The sequence below is a fragment of the Perca fluviatilis genome, chromosome 10, assembly GCF_010015445.1.
Source record: "Perca fluviatilis chromosome 10, GENO_Pfluv_1.0, whole genome shotgun sequence".
Lineage (NCBI taxonomy): Eukaryota > Metazoa > Chordata > Actinopteri > Perciformes > Percidae > Perca > Perca fluviatilis.
Window position 1 is genome coordinate 17,847,141 of NC_053121.1, and position 17,275 is coordinate 17,864,415.

Below are 17,275 nucleotides of genomic sequence, written 5' to 3' on the forward strand. Positions count from 1 at the left end.
GGCATCAAAACTATGAATGAACACATATGGAATTATGTACTTAACAAAAAAGTGTGAAATAAATCATAGTTTTAATGCTTTCAGTGAGAATCTACAATGTAAATAGTCATGAAAATAAAAAAGAAACGCATTGAATGAGAAGGTGTCCAAACTTTTGGCCTGTACTGTATATATTCAAAAAATCACGTTAATTATTCCCATGCCCATATTAAAGATAACTGAACCATGGATGTATAGGATTTAACCTAACAAGTTAGTTAGCAGGGCCACAGCTAGGATTTTAGAAACAGTGAGGTCACGAGCCCATTCAAGTACAAACTAAACTTTAAACAGAGGTCATTTAACTGTTCAATTTAATTGTAAATTTGTACCAATTTACATTATGCAGATGTTTCTCTAATACTAGTTAGCCCTTTTTATTTAAGCTGTGTGCCTAAAAGCAGTACAACTTTAAAATGTCATTCAAAAATAAAACATAATATACGTTTTATGTAGAATGTTAACTCTTGTTTATGTCATCAAAACTCCCTCTAAATTCCCAGAAATATGACCTGTCTTCAGTGGCAGCTGGATAGAAGCAATGCCTTTGTGAAGCATTGGGTAGATTTGACCAAAAGTAATAAAGATGGTACAAGTGATTTTCAATAACTTTATTAAAACCATATTGTGACACAGACCAGAACACTTACAGAGCACACAACAGAAATAAATACCATTATGTGTACAGCGCTCATTGTCAAACAGGCTTATTGCAGCTGGCTTTTGATTTATGTCATCCAGAAAGAGAGAAGGCATGCTATGTCATCAGACAGAGATGCCACCAGGATCTGGGCTCAGTGTGCTAATCACCCTGCCTGCTTTTGACCGTGGAGTGCAGTTCCTGAAACACTTTACCTGCTCTGATATACACCCAGGCTGCATCTCAATCTGAAACAACCAGCTCCCGTTCAGCTTTGCTTACACGGGCATCAGGCTGCTTTAATCAAGGTCCATGTCAGGCTTGTTTTGTGTGGTTTCTGAGGTGGGGTTGCCTCCTGTCGTTCCCTTGTCTGCAGTTTCTTCCTGGGGTTTATCCTGTCCATTGACAGGCCCGTTCTGCTCTGCAGGAGTGTCCTCCTTTGGAAGCTCCACCTTGGGCTTGGGCTTGGGCTTGGTCACAACGGGGTTACAAGTGGAGAAAAGCTCCTGGAAAAATTACACAAAAAGGAAACATGATACAATGGTTTCATTTAAAGAAAGACAGTACAGTTGTGTGGGAGATCAACACATAGGTTCTGGCCCAATAATCTAGCAGAGAGACAGTTCTGTGTGTTCCTGGTAGATAGTTGACCTCAGTGTCTCATGTGCATGGAGGAGCAAACAGCTGAATGAATGCAACATGAATAAAGCCAACCATCTGATTAGCTATAGCCAACAATGGCTACCATTTGTTTTAAATTGGACAAATCTTGCTGCGTCTTTATTTTACATGCATGGGTTTCTCCATGTCCTGCATTCTAGTCACTTTTCTGTGTGATGTACTGACAGAGTAGACACTCACCCTTGTTTTTGCTTGAATGTCTTTTACTTTAATGGAGGGATCCACCGTCAAGCTCTGTTTGCTTTGCTGGTTCATGGCACTGTTCATCCAGATCATTGCATCGCTGGCCAGTTTGTCCACTTTGTTGACATCTGCCTCATCTAAATGGTCATACTGCTCCTCCTGGAAATCAACAACGGGAAATTACAAAAGTAGCGTTACTAATTACCGCAGGCATCATTAGAAGAAGAAAGAAGAGAATACACTTTATTATTTGTCACGTAAAATTGTACGGTACAATGTAGTGAGATTCAATCTCTGCATTTAACCCATCCTAAGCATTAGGAGCAGTGGACAGCCACATACAGCGAGCCTGGGATCGAACCACCGATCTTGTGGTCGAGGGAGGGAACCCACTCTACCACAGCCACCATTAGTAAAAGCCGTTACTTTGATTCACAATAAAAAAAATGCCAAAATCCTCTTTAAAAGCATTTAGATTTACCTTCATTTTGTATGCTTCCACAAATTTCATGTACTGCTGGATTTGTTTTCCCAACTCCTCAAATGCTTTAGGTCTCTCTTCAGCTTCTGTATACCTCTCCTGGATGGGCTGGCCAAGTTTCTACAGCGGACACCATATACAATTAATTCATTTTATTTTTCTAATGAAATTAAATGGTACGGAGGTACAATTCCAGTGAAATGTTATCATTCTAAACAATACATGTCAGTTAAAGAAATCAAAAAGTCAATGAAACAATGGAGGGGGAAAAAGCTATTAATATAGCAATAATTACCTTTAACTCTGCCAGTTTGTCAATGTACACCTGTTTAGGTTGGTCCTCTCCATCTTCATACAGCCAGTTTTCAGTATCCTCCAGCTTTAAAGACAGGGCATCTCGGTCCTGAAAATGAAAAATAAATAAAAATAAAATCATAATATGTTATGGAAAGCCAAATCTGTTGGACAGTGATTATAAAGATGCTAATTTTTATCACTTTACAGTGAGTCAGGAGTGACTGTTTACTCACAGATTCACTGACAAACTTCTCCAACATCCCATGTAGTTTGTCCCTCATCTCGTACACGTACTCCTCTACATTATTCTTTGCGTCATTCCTCTCCTTCTCCAGCTTGTCCTGCATGATCATCTTACCCTGAGGAGAATCCAAACAGCAACTGTAACCGCTAAACACTTCAAAATAGATCAAGTAATTAAGGATGGGTGGATTTTGTAATGTGCGTATGTGATGGCGGAAAGTTTGGTTACCTCATTTTCTACAAAAAGATTGAGCATGTCATCCGCTAGCTGCCACTGTGGACTGTTCTCAATCGGAAGCTCAAGCACTTTTGTTTTGACTTTGGGCTTTTTGGCTTGTGGGGGCTGGTCGGACTTCTTCTCGCCTTTGCCCTCCTCTGTGGTAGTCTATAAAAAGGTAAGAGAATAGGCGGCATTGACACAAAAATACCACTCAAAATGAATCAATACATGCAATGACCCAACAGGAACATCTGCATTAAATTTAAGTTTAGTTTTTGTTTACAGTCTGTCAATTATTTCTTAAAATTAGTGGTATTGTATTATACTGTACCATACTGTGTTTAAAATGTCTAACCCCAGTTACTTGAATGAGAAGACAGAATTTATTGTGGGCTATTGTATCGACTTGTATGCCCTTTAAAAACAAACATCTACAGGACAAATCTTCTTGCTTACCTCCATCTCCTCATTCTCACGGGGCGTCTTCTCTTCTGCTTCTTTCTGACCGTCTCCTTGACTCTGCTGCTCATCCTGATCGGTCTGCATCTTGTTCTGCAGAGTAATAAAAACCAGACATGTTTTTTTTGTGTGTCTCACAAAACATAAGTACAAATAGTAGCACACATACTAATCTGATACTCGCTGTAAGAGAACCCCTTATGATGAAAATCACTTACTGTATTTGGCTGTACCTCTTCGTCTTTGCCATTGGCCTGTTCTGTTTCCATGGGTTCCTCTGACTCATCAGACTTCTGCACTTCAACCAGGGAGGCGCTGGACACACTGAAGATACCATGGATGTTCACCCGCACCTTGACTTTCACCTTGGAGCTCTCCCCAGATGCCTGTGGGACAACCTTCTGGATCAAGAACTGACCTGGAGGGGGGAGACACACAATTAACAGAACAGAAATTATCAGGCAAAACAGCTGTAAGGCTAATGCTATTACTCTTGGGAGGTGAGGTCAGTAATTGGCTTTTGCTAATCAATTTATTCATGTTTGTCAACCCAGTGTTTGTGTCAGGTAGACAGAAACATGACAAGATGTCTGTTTAGGAGTCTTACTACCCGCTGGTGGTCAGACATCACTTAGGAAGCTTGAGCTGCTTACCAATAGTGGGATCAGGGTAGGGCAGCTCAGTGGCGTTATTGTAGTAGGCCTCCAAAGAAAAAGGCTCTTTCCGGTAGAAGGTCAGCACTTTGGAGAAAGGTGCTGCATGGTTCATAGGAAATACCTCGCAATCACTGCAACAAATGAATATTTCATAATATTTATACTTTCAACAAAACAAGAGCAGAGATAGATAAAAAAAAAACAGAAATGATCAAAAACAGGTTGTTGTTGTTTCATACCTCAAACCTTCCTCTGCAGCAGAATGCCACTTCAAGGAGATGGGATAGGAGACAATGTCTGTGATGGAGAATTCACGCACTTTGAAGGCAGGTGACAGTATTGCACACTGTGGATACACAAACAGTAAAAATGTTTTATCTGAAAACAAAAAAAAAAAAAACATCCCTTTCACATCAGCAGATGCTTATTCAAGCTCTGATGGGACGACTTTCTGGTGAGCAATGGGAGGTGCCATAATACCTGCAGGGCACAACCTCTGGCCACAGCCTCGTCAGCATTCAGTGTGGTGTTCAACTCCTTCCCAAAGAATTTGCTGATTCTTTCTTTGACAGATGGGATCCTGGAAGCTCCCCCCACGATCTCTACTGCATAGATGTCTTCCTTTTTCAGTTCTTATGGATCAAAAACACAAGTTTTATCATCACACAAACCAAAAAATGTGCATACGTTTAGTAATTTAACTGAATTAATAGGAAAGAGGAAGGTAAACAAAGTGAAGTGCGTCACAACTGGGAAAAAAAATAAAATCATACTTACTGGTATTTTCCAGCAGGCTCTGCAGTGGAGCCTCAACTCGGGCAAGAATGTCACTGCACATCTCTTCAAACTGACCCCTTGTGCAAGAGAAAAAGGTGAACATGACTTAAGCATTACAAAGGAAATGTAAAGTAAGACACAGTAGCTAAGAACAATGGATACTAAAAGCAACGCATTTCTTGTTGGTCTACCTGTTCAGTTTTCCAGTGACATCAATGTCATTCATGAAGCACTCAATGTTAAGCGGCAGGTCAGAGGAGTTGGCGCTCATCAATTTTTTCAGTTTTTCACACTCCTGGTAAAGCCTGACCAGAGCCCTGGGCTTTGTCTTCACATCAATCTTGTACTTCTTGCCAAATTCCTCACAGAAGTGTCTCACCAATACCTCATCAAAGTCCTTTCCTCCCAACTCTGGGTCACACGCTGTAGAAAGGACCTGAGAAACAAGGAGAAGAGGCCAAGAGAGAGTTGAAGGAATGAGATAAAGCCTTTCGTAGACCGTGTAGAATGTTAGGCTTGTTTGAGATGAGCTAGACCGACGCAGACCTGCGCAAATTCAATCATCGTCTGGCAGAGCGCATTGCATCATGGCTAGTCATTTTGTCCGACTTAATCTGGAGACCATGGAAATCTCACGGCACAAAAACGTGTGCAGTTTTAAGAGGTAGGCACCGCAGTATCGCTCCACAAGCTGCAGAAGTGAAATTCTTGATGGGAAACGACTTGCCAGTAGATCGGGCTGAGTGCTCATTGGGAGTTTTTAGCCTTTGCTATTGATGAAACTCTCCAATTGGCTCCGCAAAAGTTTTAAGTCACCAATCACAATTAAATGATGACTCTTCTATTATCATTTTTCATCATTATTTCACAATGTTTATGTACAAGAAATTAAACAGCATTTATTTCATAGATTCTGCCATCAACTACCGACAGAAATCATTTGGAAAAGTATTAAGTGGTTGTGCCCTTTTACATGCAGTATCCAACCCCCCTGTATTGATTTGTTGTAAAATGACTAGACACTTAAGTCACATTTATTTGTAGTGTTTTGCAGTTGTTGCCATCACTGTTGCTGCTGCTGTATATTATCTTCACTTGATTTGGCTATTTGCACTTCCATTTGTTCTCTATATAAATAGCTAGAAAAAAAACTAATATTGTCTTTTGGTGCACAATTCAAGTGATCTGTAAAGAGAAGTAATCAGTCCAGAAATGGTATATTTAAAATTTATGATACTGCCACGGACGGTGAGAATGCCCATCATAATAATGGAATTTCTATTACATCCACAGCTACTTCCGCCTTTGCAAGTCGAATCAAGCCAACTCAGAGCTGTTCGATGCGTTTTCGATACCTCCCCTGGCTGCAATCGCCTACTCTTGTCTACTTTCTCTTTTTTATCTCAAACAAGGACAACGAATGTTCAGTGTGTTGATTTAGCTACACACCTTGACTTTTCCCTTGTTAAAGGCACACACTGATGTCTGGTATCCAGAATGGCCCAGGTCCACAAACACCACATTCCTGGCCTTTTCCTCGGGAGCAGGGAGATCCTGTTTATAGATCCCATACGCCAATGCAACTGGAAGGAAAATAGTTATATTATTAATGACGTAAACATCTACTGGAATCAATGTTAAAATGTGCAGTCAACAATCACTGACATGCACATCCATGCCCAAGCCCTGCCCCAAAACACCTAGTACAGACCTGCAGTTGTCTCATTCATGAGCCTCAGGCAGTTGAGACCAGCAATCTGAGCAGCATCTACTACTGATCTCCTCTCAGCATCAGTGTAGTAGCAGGGAACCTAGTTACAATAGAAGAACATTTGAAATTAATTTTTTTTATCTTTAATTTTTTTCAATTAACCTGCCTGATTAGACCTCTAGGCAGGCTGAAGTTGGGTGGAGTTATGCAATGAATTACATGATGTCCCCAAACTCTGTGGACTAATAATACTGATAACAGGTGTAAACAGGCAATACAAGTAAAAACACCTGTGTGGCCAGAGCATTTAAGATTTTTTTTAATGCTAGAGAGGACTGCATATGTTGCCCCTCTACTTATCATGTACAAGGAGAGCATCAAAATATGTGCAGTAATATTTAATACTTACAGACACAACACAGTCAGCCACAGGCTTCTTCAGAGCATGCTCCGCAGTCTCCTTCAGCTTGGTCAGCAGCATGGCAGTGACCTGTTCGATGCTGAACACCTTCTCTTCCTCCATGTACATCACCTTTAAAAATTGTGAGACATGAGAAAATTATTACATTGCTCTGGGTGATTCCAACCATGTCGACTCAAATGTGAGTTCTGTACAAAAATAACTATCTACCTCAACCTCTGACCAAATTTAGAAAAGAAAAAATGTAATCTAACAATAAATTACATTTCCAAACATTGCCTGTAACTAATGTTTACAGGTAACAATGTCTCTCAGTCAGCCGTAACAGTATCTCTTATACTCCCACTGTATCATCTAGGCCACATTTCAAACTTTGATGATTGATGACACAGACAGACATTTTTACAACTTTAAAAAGCAGATGTTCATCTTTGTTGGCATTAAAACCTTATCTAAAAACATAATTAATGAGCACAATACTGACACCACAGAACACAAATAAATAATTTGAGTTTCCAAAACACAAATTATATTCATGTCTGAATGAATTGTTTTATTGTAAACCACTTTAATAAACACTATCTGTAATTGTACTCATTTATGGGACTGTATCATGCTGTGCAATATGATATGTGTAGTATGTCTATTGCTTTTTACTAAATTAACATTTTGATATTTTTTTGCAAGTGCTTTATCTTTGTATTTGTTGGTGTGATAGACAGAGGTCTACTTCTGGTGCACCGTCCTAATGGTTTACCAGGTGTTCTCTCTCTTTTTTTTAATCTCTGCCCCTAGTTTTGAAATGCAGATATACCCAACTAATAAATCATATAATAAAGACTCTTCTTGATTGGACCTGGAGAAGTGCTTATTTTCTCCAACCAAAAATTTAATTTGGCATGTTGATAATTATCAGGGCTGACTGGCCAAATATAAAAAAATATATGGGAATCATTAGAGTGAATATTGGATTTTACCTAAGAATAATTAGGAAGTATATCCAATGTGGCTGGGCTGTTACTAAACATTCTATCATATCACTTTAACTGTGAATTTTCTTCATTCTTTCCTTACCTTGATGCCAGTTGTTCCTGTGGGCATTTGTGCGATATCATAGACCAAACTGTTTTTTAGGCGATGCACATATGGATCCGAAAACGCCCTGCCATGAAACCTCTTGAACCCTTGCACTGTGTTCTTGCAGTTTGTGACGACCTGTAAAAAAGAAGATACCCAACGGTCTTTTAAACACATGCACAGCGAAGCAAATTATGCATTCATTACTTTAAAAACTCGATCTAGGTTGGTGCTGAATTTGATGTGTTGTGTAGCCATGTCTAATGTTGTTCATGCTCACACTCCACGCACTATGAAAACACAGCTCCCTCTTTTGTAAGGGTAGTGATCAGGTATCTAGTGTCCCAACCTTTCCCATGTAAACATACCTGGCTTTTAGCAGCAGCACCGATGGATCGATTCCGGGGTCCAAAAGAAACACATGCTCTACAAAAAAAAACAATTCAGTTTTTTTTTTTCCCAACAATGATGCAGCTTGTATATTGATGTAATCAGTGATAAAATGGCAATGGGTTGTGATGATGGCGATTTAACCTAACAATACTTTTTTTCGTGTTTGCAAATATATACTCTATACCCCTTTATCGTCTTATACTATGAATTATGGGTCTGAAAACGAGGCACAATGGATTGATAAAGCCGTTTGACAGCCACGACCCGGCCTCCTCCCATCATGCGCTCATTCATGCCTGCAGTAAAAAAAAAAAAATCAATCACCTGACTGAGCAGGTCAAATATTAGTCTTTAGTTTATCTCGACGACATTTTGATAGTCACCACAAGAAGCATTTAATCATGTGAAGTAGTAATAGTAGTTATAAGGATTTCTTTGTACTCACAATGGTTCCGTTTTAGCTAGCATTAGCTTTAGCACTCACATGCAGCGTTTCCTGTTGTGAAATGTGTAGCATGCTAACTAGCTACGAAGCAACGTTAGCTTCTACCCAGTTAAGATAACCAAAAGTGGATTCGTTCACATCCTGTACCTGCTATGGGGATAGGTAATACAACACAAATCATACACAATACATGTACCCAATCGTACTTACGGTGTACATCGATCGCTGTATTCATTAGCGACAGTTTCAATCCCCCCGGCTCTGGCTACCGCTACATAGCAGTTCAAGAACCCGACGTCAAATCCGACAACTGACATCTTCACTAGCTAACTGTAGAGTACAGTAATTACAAGGAAGAACAGAAATATAATTCAGTGCTAAAAGTGCAGCAGCTACAGTGGGTTTCAGTCAGCGGACGGTAATACACCCTTGTTCTTGTTCCATGAAGCTGGGTAGCAGCATGCGGTGCGCCGGCTGATGCGTGAGAGCGTTCAGGAATTTTCTCTGTCCCACCGACCAATAGCAGCCGACTGCAGAGCGTTAGAAGCTGTTATCATGCGCCCCTAGAGGCAAGGAAACCTATTACAGCAGCAGCTTTACATTTTTACTGTAAATGTACACATAAAGCTGCTATTTCTACAATATCCGTTATGATTTACACCTGCTAATGCTGTGGCCCCAAACTTTCTGTGGCCTACTTCAACATGAAAGGCCCATCCACTACCATTATTTGAACTACTGCTCTTTTCTCAAATCACTCGTGACAGACGCTCACCAATGGAACATTTCAGCATTTAAGTTGGCTATCATTGCTAAAAAAATTAAAAAAAACATCACCCTAATGTATGTCATTATTTTCTTATTGATTAATCAGTTTCTTTAGTCTTCTATCTAGAAATTAGGAAAAAGTGGCCATCACACTTTTCCAGATTCCAAATCAGTATCTTCCTCATCTTCTTGTTTTGTTCACCCACAGTCCAAAACCAAAAGATATTCAATAAAAAAACAACAAAAAAACACACACACAACAGAAAAGCATCAAATCGTCACACTGAAGATGATGCAACTACCAAGCATTGGCATTATCAAAACTGTAGGCTCCTTAATTTTCTGCTGATTGACTAATAACTTTAGCACTACATTTGCATTATAACCTGTAAGAAAAGTAGCATTGGTTTGAAACCCACATTAAATGAACATTAATCCAATCACAAAGAGATGGCTGGATGAAATCAATCAAGACAGATTTCACATAAATATTTTTCATCTTTATTGGTGAAAGATACAGAGTTTGAATTAATAACAGAGGGGAGCTTTCAGAAAGGTGGCAGGAGTTCATTCGTCATTCTCAAAGTCAGCTGCAATCTTCCTCTTGCCCTGCTGATGGACGTTGTTTCCCCAGGTGTATGTCAGGTACATGAGAGTCATTGCTGCAAAAGCAAAATTATAAAACAAATCAGCATCAGGACCATCACTATATTTAATTGTATCTAGCCACACTTTGCTGTTGAATAAAAGGTCATGAGTAAAATCTTAAAACCAATTGTTAAATGTATAATAATAATAATAATAATAATAATAATAATATCTATGCAGAATCCCTGAAACAACAAGGACTATTGACCACATTTTTTAAATTTAACTGAAACCCTTTTTGTTATATACTGAACAGATTGCAGACTGGAAAGAGTATGACTCATCACATTATCTACATGAGGAGAAACAAAAAATATGTTCACAGTTAAACAGATTTTGTTGCATTTGCCCATTTATGCCAGAGTCCGTAGTATTTGCTCTACTAGCACAATCTTACTTTCCAAACAACCAAATGTTTTGTTCCTAATTTCAAGTGAATATATATAGCATACAATGTTTGCAAAACAATTTACTACGTTATGTTTATTATGTAAAATATTATTGAATCGTTAAATATATTGATTTGTAACTAACTGGTAAAATAGGGTTACATTTACAATAAAAGCAGTAAAGAAAGATGCTGCCGGCACCTATGGGGACACACTTGTTATTTGACAGTATTGTTGCGCCAAACACTCGTCTGCTCTTTTTGCGGTCCACTGTGACTTATTTAAACCACAACAGAAGCTGGGGCCAAAGCAGGTAACAGGCCTATCATATGACTTGGCCCCAGCCCAACTCAACACCTAGGCACCCATAATGATGAACCTAGAGGTTATATGATTTTGTATGAATGTAATGAAGATATCACAATATGTATTAATGATTGATCTAGGTATACAACCCCATTTTATTTGCAAAAATGTGAGCCGAGATAAAATTAACTACAGATGAAATTTGTCAAGCTAAAATAATCACAAATAAAATGCCATTTTATTTAAACTAGATATCTTAAGCATACTTTCGTGTTCTTATTATTTATGATATTATGACTATTTAGTTTCTTTCAGTTTGTTTCTTGTTGTGGACATCAAAAGACAGAGTGCAAAATATTTAAATAAACACATATACTTAATTGACAAAATACTGTAGACAAAATACACAATACTTAATTGTATTATCTGTACTCACGGGGGGCAACCTTTAAAGAAAGAGGATGTGACCCGTCTCCACACATTGGGGATTCCCTTGGAGAAGTAGTTGGGGAAAGCCCTCTGCTCAAAGGGGGACAGACTGTATGTGATTACATGCCTGATCTTGGCCAAGTCTCCGAAGTGGCGGCCCATGTTTACCAGAGAGCTGATATGAAATGACAAAAAAACATTTACATAAGGTAAATTAACAGGCAGACACATGAATGAACAATGTTTTCATGATTTGCACTAAATGCAAATAGCCCAAATAAAATAGTTGGGAACTGAATCGTGGCACTCACACAGCTCTGCATCTTGGTAAAAAGAGGCAAAATTATGTTCAATGTATCTCAGTAAAAAAAAAGAAGAAGAAAAAAAGCAATTTAATCACGGTGTGATTTTAGTGTGACTATTTAATAAAATAAAAAAAACACTACATTTCCAGCTTAACTATTTGGGTTACTAAACAAACAACAAATGGGGGTGCACTGTTTGGTCGGTCTCTTTTAAAACAGAAGCTGGTAAACAGCTGTGATAACTAACTCAATTTTTTATTTTATATATATATATATATATGAGCGAATGTGACTCTTCTTTGACATTGACTGCTTTGATCTTTAGGGTTGACTGGTCGTACTTCTCTTTGCATGGCTGCCTGGGTATTGTGTAATAATTGTGTCATTAACCATAATGTGTTGTTATTAATCACAAATGTTCCTTAATGTCTTATTTTAAAGATGTAGCTAGCTAGTTAATGACAGTGATAAGATCAAATAAACAACCCCCTCTAACTTTATTACAGATGTTACAGTAACATAGGAGTGCATGTGTAACGTTACTAATTAAGCGTAATGACGTTGTTTATTAAAGCTTCCATGCACAAACTATCTAGATACATGACTGCGAAACCACAAAACAAGGATTTATAGAGCGCAGGATGAGCTCGACTGGTTAGCCGGGATAGCTAAATGTTAGCAACATGGTTAGCATCGTCAACTAACTCCAGTTGATAGCTAGCTAGCTGCTAAGGTCCTTGAAACGCTTCCTTGACTGGCACGCTGACATGGTCATTTAATCGCAAGAGGCCAAACATTAGGTCACTCATACTAAAACAAAGCAGGTACATCTCACGCAATTCGGTAATAAAAAGCTTAAAGAAGCAAAACTTCACTGGTAAAATCGTGACATTGAGGCTTACCGTACTGTTTGGCTGTTTCTCTCAACAGTATTCCATGAAAGATCCGGTGTCCTTCCTCTTTATTCAAGCGTCGGTTGGCTGCTAACACTGAGGAAGTTACCGCCACCTGGCGGACTGGAGTTTTTGTAAAGATAAGGGGAAGAATTGACTCTTCTTCTGGCTCCACCAAGGATTAATTCACAGGCCTTCAAATATTCTTGTAGACCAGTTTAATCTGGGTATCAACTGGTTTAGACTACAATATGCCAATGACTGTCAACTTGAACCCCAATCACAGGTTGGCATCAGAGAAAAGGTATTTTACTCGTGTTTATTTCATGAGTCAGAACGAGGCAACAGCTGTGAGGAAGAGCGCGTGTCCTCCGCCCCCCGTGCTGGACCACCACCTCGACCCTGTCTCCTGACAGCAGAGGGGCTGGAAAAACAAGCCGAAATAACGCAGTCAATGGCAGAAATATATCGTTCACTTAAAAGAGAAACGAAAACCTGAAGAATAAATAAAAATCGTGTGCATCGTCATGTTTCCTGTATTGAATATGCTACCTTTTAAAAGCGAGGAATAATATCCTGTCTCCTTCGTATAGCCCCGAGTTGGGGCTGTGCTGGACACTGCTCTCTGGGTTATCGGGTCATCTGGCTCCATCACTACATTATGGCACCCTGTTTTCCTGCGAGATGTTGTGCAGAACCCCATAGGCTAAAACAATGTTGCAGACTTTTTCTGCCGTGTGCACTGTACGTTGTACCGGCGCATGGGTCTTATAAAAGAGCCAGATCTGCCATTGCTGATAAGTGATCAACTGATGACTTCTCCTTCTGTTAAACTGAGTATATGCTGCACCGCAAGTGCACTGACTCGAAAACTTGCGTACACGAGTTCAGACCAGACGTGAGACTTTACCTAACCCAAATTGATAAATGCCGAGCAATTGCGTAGGAATCGGCGTACGCCCGTCCTACGCCTGTTTTAGGTCGTATACGCACGTTTCATAAATGAGGGCCACTAACTCTGCACCCTCACACACAATCCTACTGAAACTGGTGTCGCTGCATGTCTAATGTGTATTTGGCAGGACCATTTAGAGTCATCAGAGCAAACACTCCATTGCAAAAATCAAAATCTTTCTTTTAGTGCATAAATATTTTCCCCATGTTGAATGACAATTTACAGCTAGCTTTATGCATTCTTTTTATTTTTATTTTCCAACTTTTCATACAGTCTACATATTTTCAGTCTTTTACATATCCCTAAGCTGAGCACAGACACACAGTGAATTCATTCTTAGTTTTTTTTTTAAATAGACATGACATGCATAAAGTCACATTCTTAATTTAACTTAAAAAAAAAAAATATACAAAAGTCATACAACACAAATTTTCTTCTTTAAGTGTGTCAGATCAATACTATGTTGCAAACAGTAAGTTTCTAGAACAGGATGCATTGGCACCCTTTCTTGTCACGCCTTAACATAAAAAGGATATAAATGTCACCCTTCCACATTTTTCACAGGGATAAAATACTTTTTGTTTAAGTAAACACACCTGCTCCAGATCAAACTTCATGCACAACGATTTTACAAATTCATGAAATCACTGAACCTGGTCAGAATATCCAGTACTTGGATAGAGTCCACCTGTGATGAGGTTTGTGGTGATGTTCTATTCAGCTAGAAGAAAAAAAAAGAACAGACATGTTGGTAGCTGGCTTAGCGACATGTACACCTGGTGGCAACCATGTCTTCAAACTCCTTGTAGACATAGGAGCCATCCTCTTCAAACATCATGACACTCAGGGGGTTGTAATGGGAGGGAATACACGAGGGCCTGGGCACAGAGGAGTCAAGCTTCTCATAGATGATGTTTTGCACCATGGTGTGCACAGGTGAGCCGTAGATGAAGCCCATGGTCCTCGGGCAGATGCCTCTGCAGTACCTGGGGTTGTACTTTGGTGGAAAAACAATCCAGTGATCCAGTTTAAGTTGGCTAAATCGCACCCTGAAATCATACAAGGCACAGTCGCTTGTCTGGAATTCAGAGCTTGGAAGAAGCTCAGGCAGGTGGAAATCAAGACCTTTATCGCCTTGTTTGCTCTTTGAAGATTCCCTTTTCCATCTTCTCATTCGCCCAGTCCTCTGCTCTGGTTTGAAAACTATCGGTTTGTGAAATGTGTTTGCCTCAGTGGCTGGTCTTTGATCTGCTTTGACCAGAAACCTCTGGTGGCTGATTTTGCTGGTGTCATCAAGATAAAGAAGCAGAGGAGGGGACCTCAGGGTGAACTTCTGTGGGCCTTTGCGCTCATCACCACTGGCTCTTTGTTCCTCTGGGCAGGTGACATTGATTAGCAGGTTTATGTTCTTCTTCTTCTGAAACTTTAAAAGAGGCTGGAGAAATGAGGTGACATCAACCTCCACCCAGTTCCCCCTGCTCCGCTCGTCTGTCCTGACTGTGAAGTTCACAGCGTTGTGGACCCCAGGACACAGCGGACACTGGTTTGAAGGCTCCTGTTCCTTGAGACTCAGGTAACATACAGAGTTGATAGGTGCTGCATGGTCAAAATTATACAGCAGGGCCAACTTCAGAAGCTGTTCTTTTCTTCTAACTTGATCAAGGCTGTAGGAAAGATCCTGCATAAAACTCTCTGAATGAGAAAACATAAGGCAATGTGTCACCATTAAATCAGTCTCATAAATGTCCATGTACTCATGTATGATTGCACTCAATTTGAATAAGCCAGAATAAACATGGCCATCCTGTACTGTACAGGCAAGACAGTGTACTGCACTGTCTTGCCTGTTTAAGTGCACAATGTTTCTGATGCCTTTATAACAGGACACAAGTTAAGGGAGGCACCACAGGTAAACATTTTGATATCATATTTCCCTTATGATCTATTTTGATATATCATATTTCTCTTCCATTTCCCTCCTAAACAATTTTTTTTAAATAAAAATTGTACAAAAGCAAGATTCAAAAACTGCATACATGTTATACCAAACCACTAAGCATGTCAATATTGCAATTAAGTTTGACAATGTTTCCTTATTACTAGAGTTTTTACAATATATTTTGTAGTTTTTTTAAAAATGAAAACTAAATACATATAGACTACCAGTTATTTAATTATTAAGATTAAATCACTTATCAGATGGACCTCTGATGGAACAATGTTTTCACCAACACAGATTTGCTCATTTTAGAAATATTTTGTCTAATTTCCATGTGGTAATGAAATATTATATATCAAAGTCATAATACAAAACATGGTTGTTCAGGCCACAGGGCTGTTAAAAGGATCAAAAGACAAGCAGCTTTGGGTTTGAGTGCTGTAATGTTCTACATACACAGCACATAATGAATTTAAGTCTCGCACTTTAGCAACATCTGAGTCACCAGTGTCATTAAAACCTCACTAGTGACAAGATTAAAACTACGGTTGTGTCCCTTTCTGACCCCCCTTCCACCCCTGTAGCCTCCAAGTTTAAGCACAGAGAAATTAGCAGACCACATATTGCAGCTTCATTATAAGCCCCACTAGAAAACGTACACTGAAATAATCAAGCCTAGCCCCAGGATCTCCCTGACAGAACCACGTCATAAGCTAATAATGCAGGACCCCCTCTGGTGGTGCAACCCACCTGTATGCAGTGTACCAAAAACAACATTCAAAGCACAGTATAGGCCTACAAGTGGAGGTCTGGGACCCTGAAGCAGTTATGAATACAGCTTTGCCCCACTACAGCTTTCAAAAAAAGTGATATTTTGACCTATAACTCTTTACCTTTTTTTATTTATTTATGTATTTATTTATTTATTTACTTACTTACTTACAACGTTGTCTTGTCATATGCTATATTTTTGTGTATGAGGTCAATATTCTCAGCGGTTTTAGGCCTAGTCGCTCACCTTTATTACTTTGTGCAAGACATTCATCTTGTGGCTTTATCAGTCGGACTGTGTTGTAGATCCTATTCCCGTCCAAACTCCTCTGCACTCTGGAGGACTTCTTGTAAACCTCCGTCAGATATTTAATGTACCTGTGGTCGGGTTTCATCTTTCTCTTCAGTCCTGGGTTCCACCTCGACCCTGCGTGCTCCGACAGGGCTTTGAGCAGTGGGGAGAAGATACTGCCATAAGGGTAGGTGAAGTCATCCAGGTTGTTCAGCGCATTGGAGGCAGCCAGAGATGATCTAACCAGCGGGGAGCTGCAGGTGACAAGCAGCAGTAAGAAAACTGTGCGAATATAACGAAGGGCAGCTGCCATCAGCATTTGTTCTTCCATTATAAACAACGAAACCAGACTAAGCTTAGAGAGAATCTCCACTGAGAGCTCGAGGTAAACAGGACCACGCAAGTGCTGCCGCTCATCAACATGCACAGGTGTTGGCAATCAACTCTATCACTCATAGGCCAGGCTACTTTCTCAGGTAAGGGACCAGTTATGACTTGTTCAGTCACGATATCCCAGTCAGCAAAAACAGCAAGAGGCTATTTTTAAATGATAGCATGGTTAAGTTGAATTAAACAATGCTGTATCTTGCATCCATGATTCTAATTACATATGGCAAGTATTTTGGCACTTTAATGTACAACTCGAAATAATAAAAGCGATTTCCGGCTTCACAATACGTTTTTTAAAAGAGAAAAAAGCCTGTGACGTCAATTTTAAAAGCATTTTCTCTCTCCCAACATATGTTTTACTTATTTAGATACACTGCAGTATGCAAGATTCACGTCATTGCCTTTAAAAATAAGGACCTTTATGGCGACATATTTTGCACTTTTATTTTGAAGACACATCCTTCCAA

At 39.5% G+C, this 17,275-nt stretch overlaps 3 protein-coding genes across 3 annotated transcripts; all 3 read right to left on the reverse strand.

Moving 5' to 3' along the window:
• Positions 1 to 635: 635 nt before the first annotated feature.
• hspa4b (heat shock protein 4b) lies at positions 636 to 9,236 on the reverse strand. Its single transcript, XM_039813923.1, has 19 exons — positions 8,934 to 9,236; positions 8,254 to 8,311; positions 7,883 to 8,023; positions 6,797 to 6,919; positions 6,388 to 6,487; positions 6,126 to 6,259; positions 4,868 to 5,112; positions 4,677 to 4,753; positions 4,380 to 4,531; positions 4,139 to 4,245; positions 3,897 to 4,030; positions 3,462 to 3,661; positions 3,241 to 3,336; positions 2,794 to 2,949; positions 2,555 to 2,680; positions 2,320 to 2,427; positions 2,025 to 2,144; positions 1,541 to 1,702; positions 636 to 1,185 (listed from the first exon to the last, which is right to left on the reverse strand). The coding sequence occupies exons 1-19, from the start codon at positions 9,038 to 9,040 to the stop codon at positions 979 to 981; spliced, it is 2,553 nt and encodes an 850-aa protein (XP_039669857.1). The 5' UTR covers positions 9,041 to 9,236; the 3' UTR covers positions 636 to 978.
• A 740-nt stretch (positions 9,237 to 9,976) lies between these two features.
• Positions 9,977 to 12,615, reverse strand: LOC120566288 (cytochrome b-c1 complex subunit 8). Its single transcript, XM_039812632.1, has 3 exons — positions 12,471 to 12,615; positions 11,271 to 11,438; positions 9,977 to 10,153 (listed from the first exon to the last, which is right to left on the reverse strand). The coding sequence occupies exons 2-3, from the start codon at positions 11,423 to 11,425 to the stop codon at positions 10,078 to 10,080; spliced, it is 231 nt and encodes a 76-aa protein (XP_039668566.1). The 5' UTR covers positions 11,426 to 11,438; positions 12,471 to 12,615; the 3' UTR covers positions 9,977 to 10,077.
• Positions 12,616 to 13,719: 1,104 nt separating this feature from the next.
• gdf9 (growth differentiation factor 9) lies at positions 13,720 to 17,014 on the reverse strand. Its single transcript, XM_039814240.1, has 2 exons — positions 16,374 to 17,014; positions 13,720 to 15,108 (listed from the first exon to the last, which is right to left on the reverse strand). Exons 1-2 carry the CDS (start codon positions 16,747 to 16,749, stop codon positions 14,177 to 14,179), a joined length of 1,308 nt encoding a protein of 435 aa, XP_039670174.1. The 5' UTR covers positions 16,750 to 17,014; the 3' UTR covers positions 13,720 to 14,176.
• Positions 17,015 to 17,275: the final 261 nt, after the last annotated feature.

What these genes read in the sequence shown, in the direction of transcription:
- hspa4b (XM_039813923.1), bottom strand. Translation starts at nt 9,040, where the DNA reads ATGTCAGTTGTCGGATTTGACGTCGGGTTCTTGAACTGCTATGTAGCG. An exon ending in CATGAATGAGACAACTGCAG is followed by an intron (nt 6,260 to 6,387) that starts GTCTGTACTAGG and finishes TTTTCCTTCCAG; the next exon opens with TTGCATTGGCGTATGGGATC. An exon ending in ACATTCAAGCAAAAACAAGG is followed by an intron (nt 1,186 to 1,540) that starts GTGAGTGTCTAC and finishes TAATTTTTCCAG; the next exon opens with GAGCTTTTCTCCACTTGTAA.
- LOC120566288 (XM_039812632.1), bottom strand. Translation starts at nt 11,425, where the DNA reads ATGGGCCGCCACTTCGGAGACTTGGCCAAGATCAGGCATGTAATCACA. An exon ending in TTCTTTAAAGGTTGCCCCCC is followed by an intron (nt 10,154 to 11,270) that starts GTGAGTACAGAT and finishes TTGCTTTTGCAG; the next exon opens with CAATGACTCTCATGTACCTG.
- gdf9 (XM_039814240.1), bottom strand. Translation starts at nt 16,749, where the DNA reads ATGGAAGAACAAATGCTGATGGCAGCTGCCCTTCGTTATATTCGCACA. An exon ending in TCTTGCACAAAGTAATAAAG is followed by an intron (nt 15,109 to 16,373) that starts GTGAGCGACTAG and finishes TTTCTCATTCAG; the next exon opens with AGAGTTTTATGCAGGATCTT.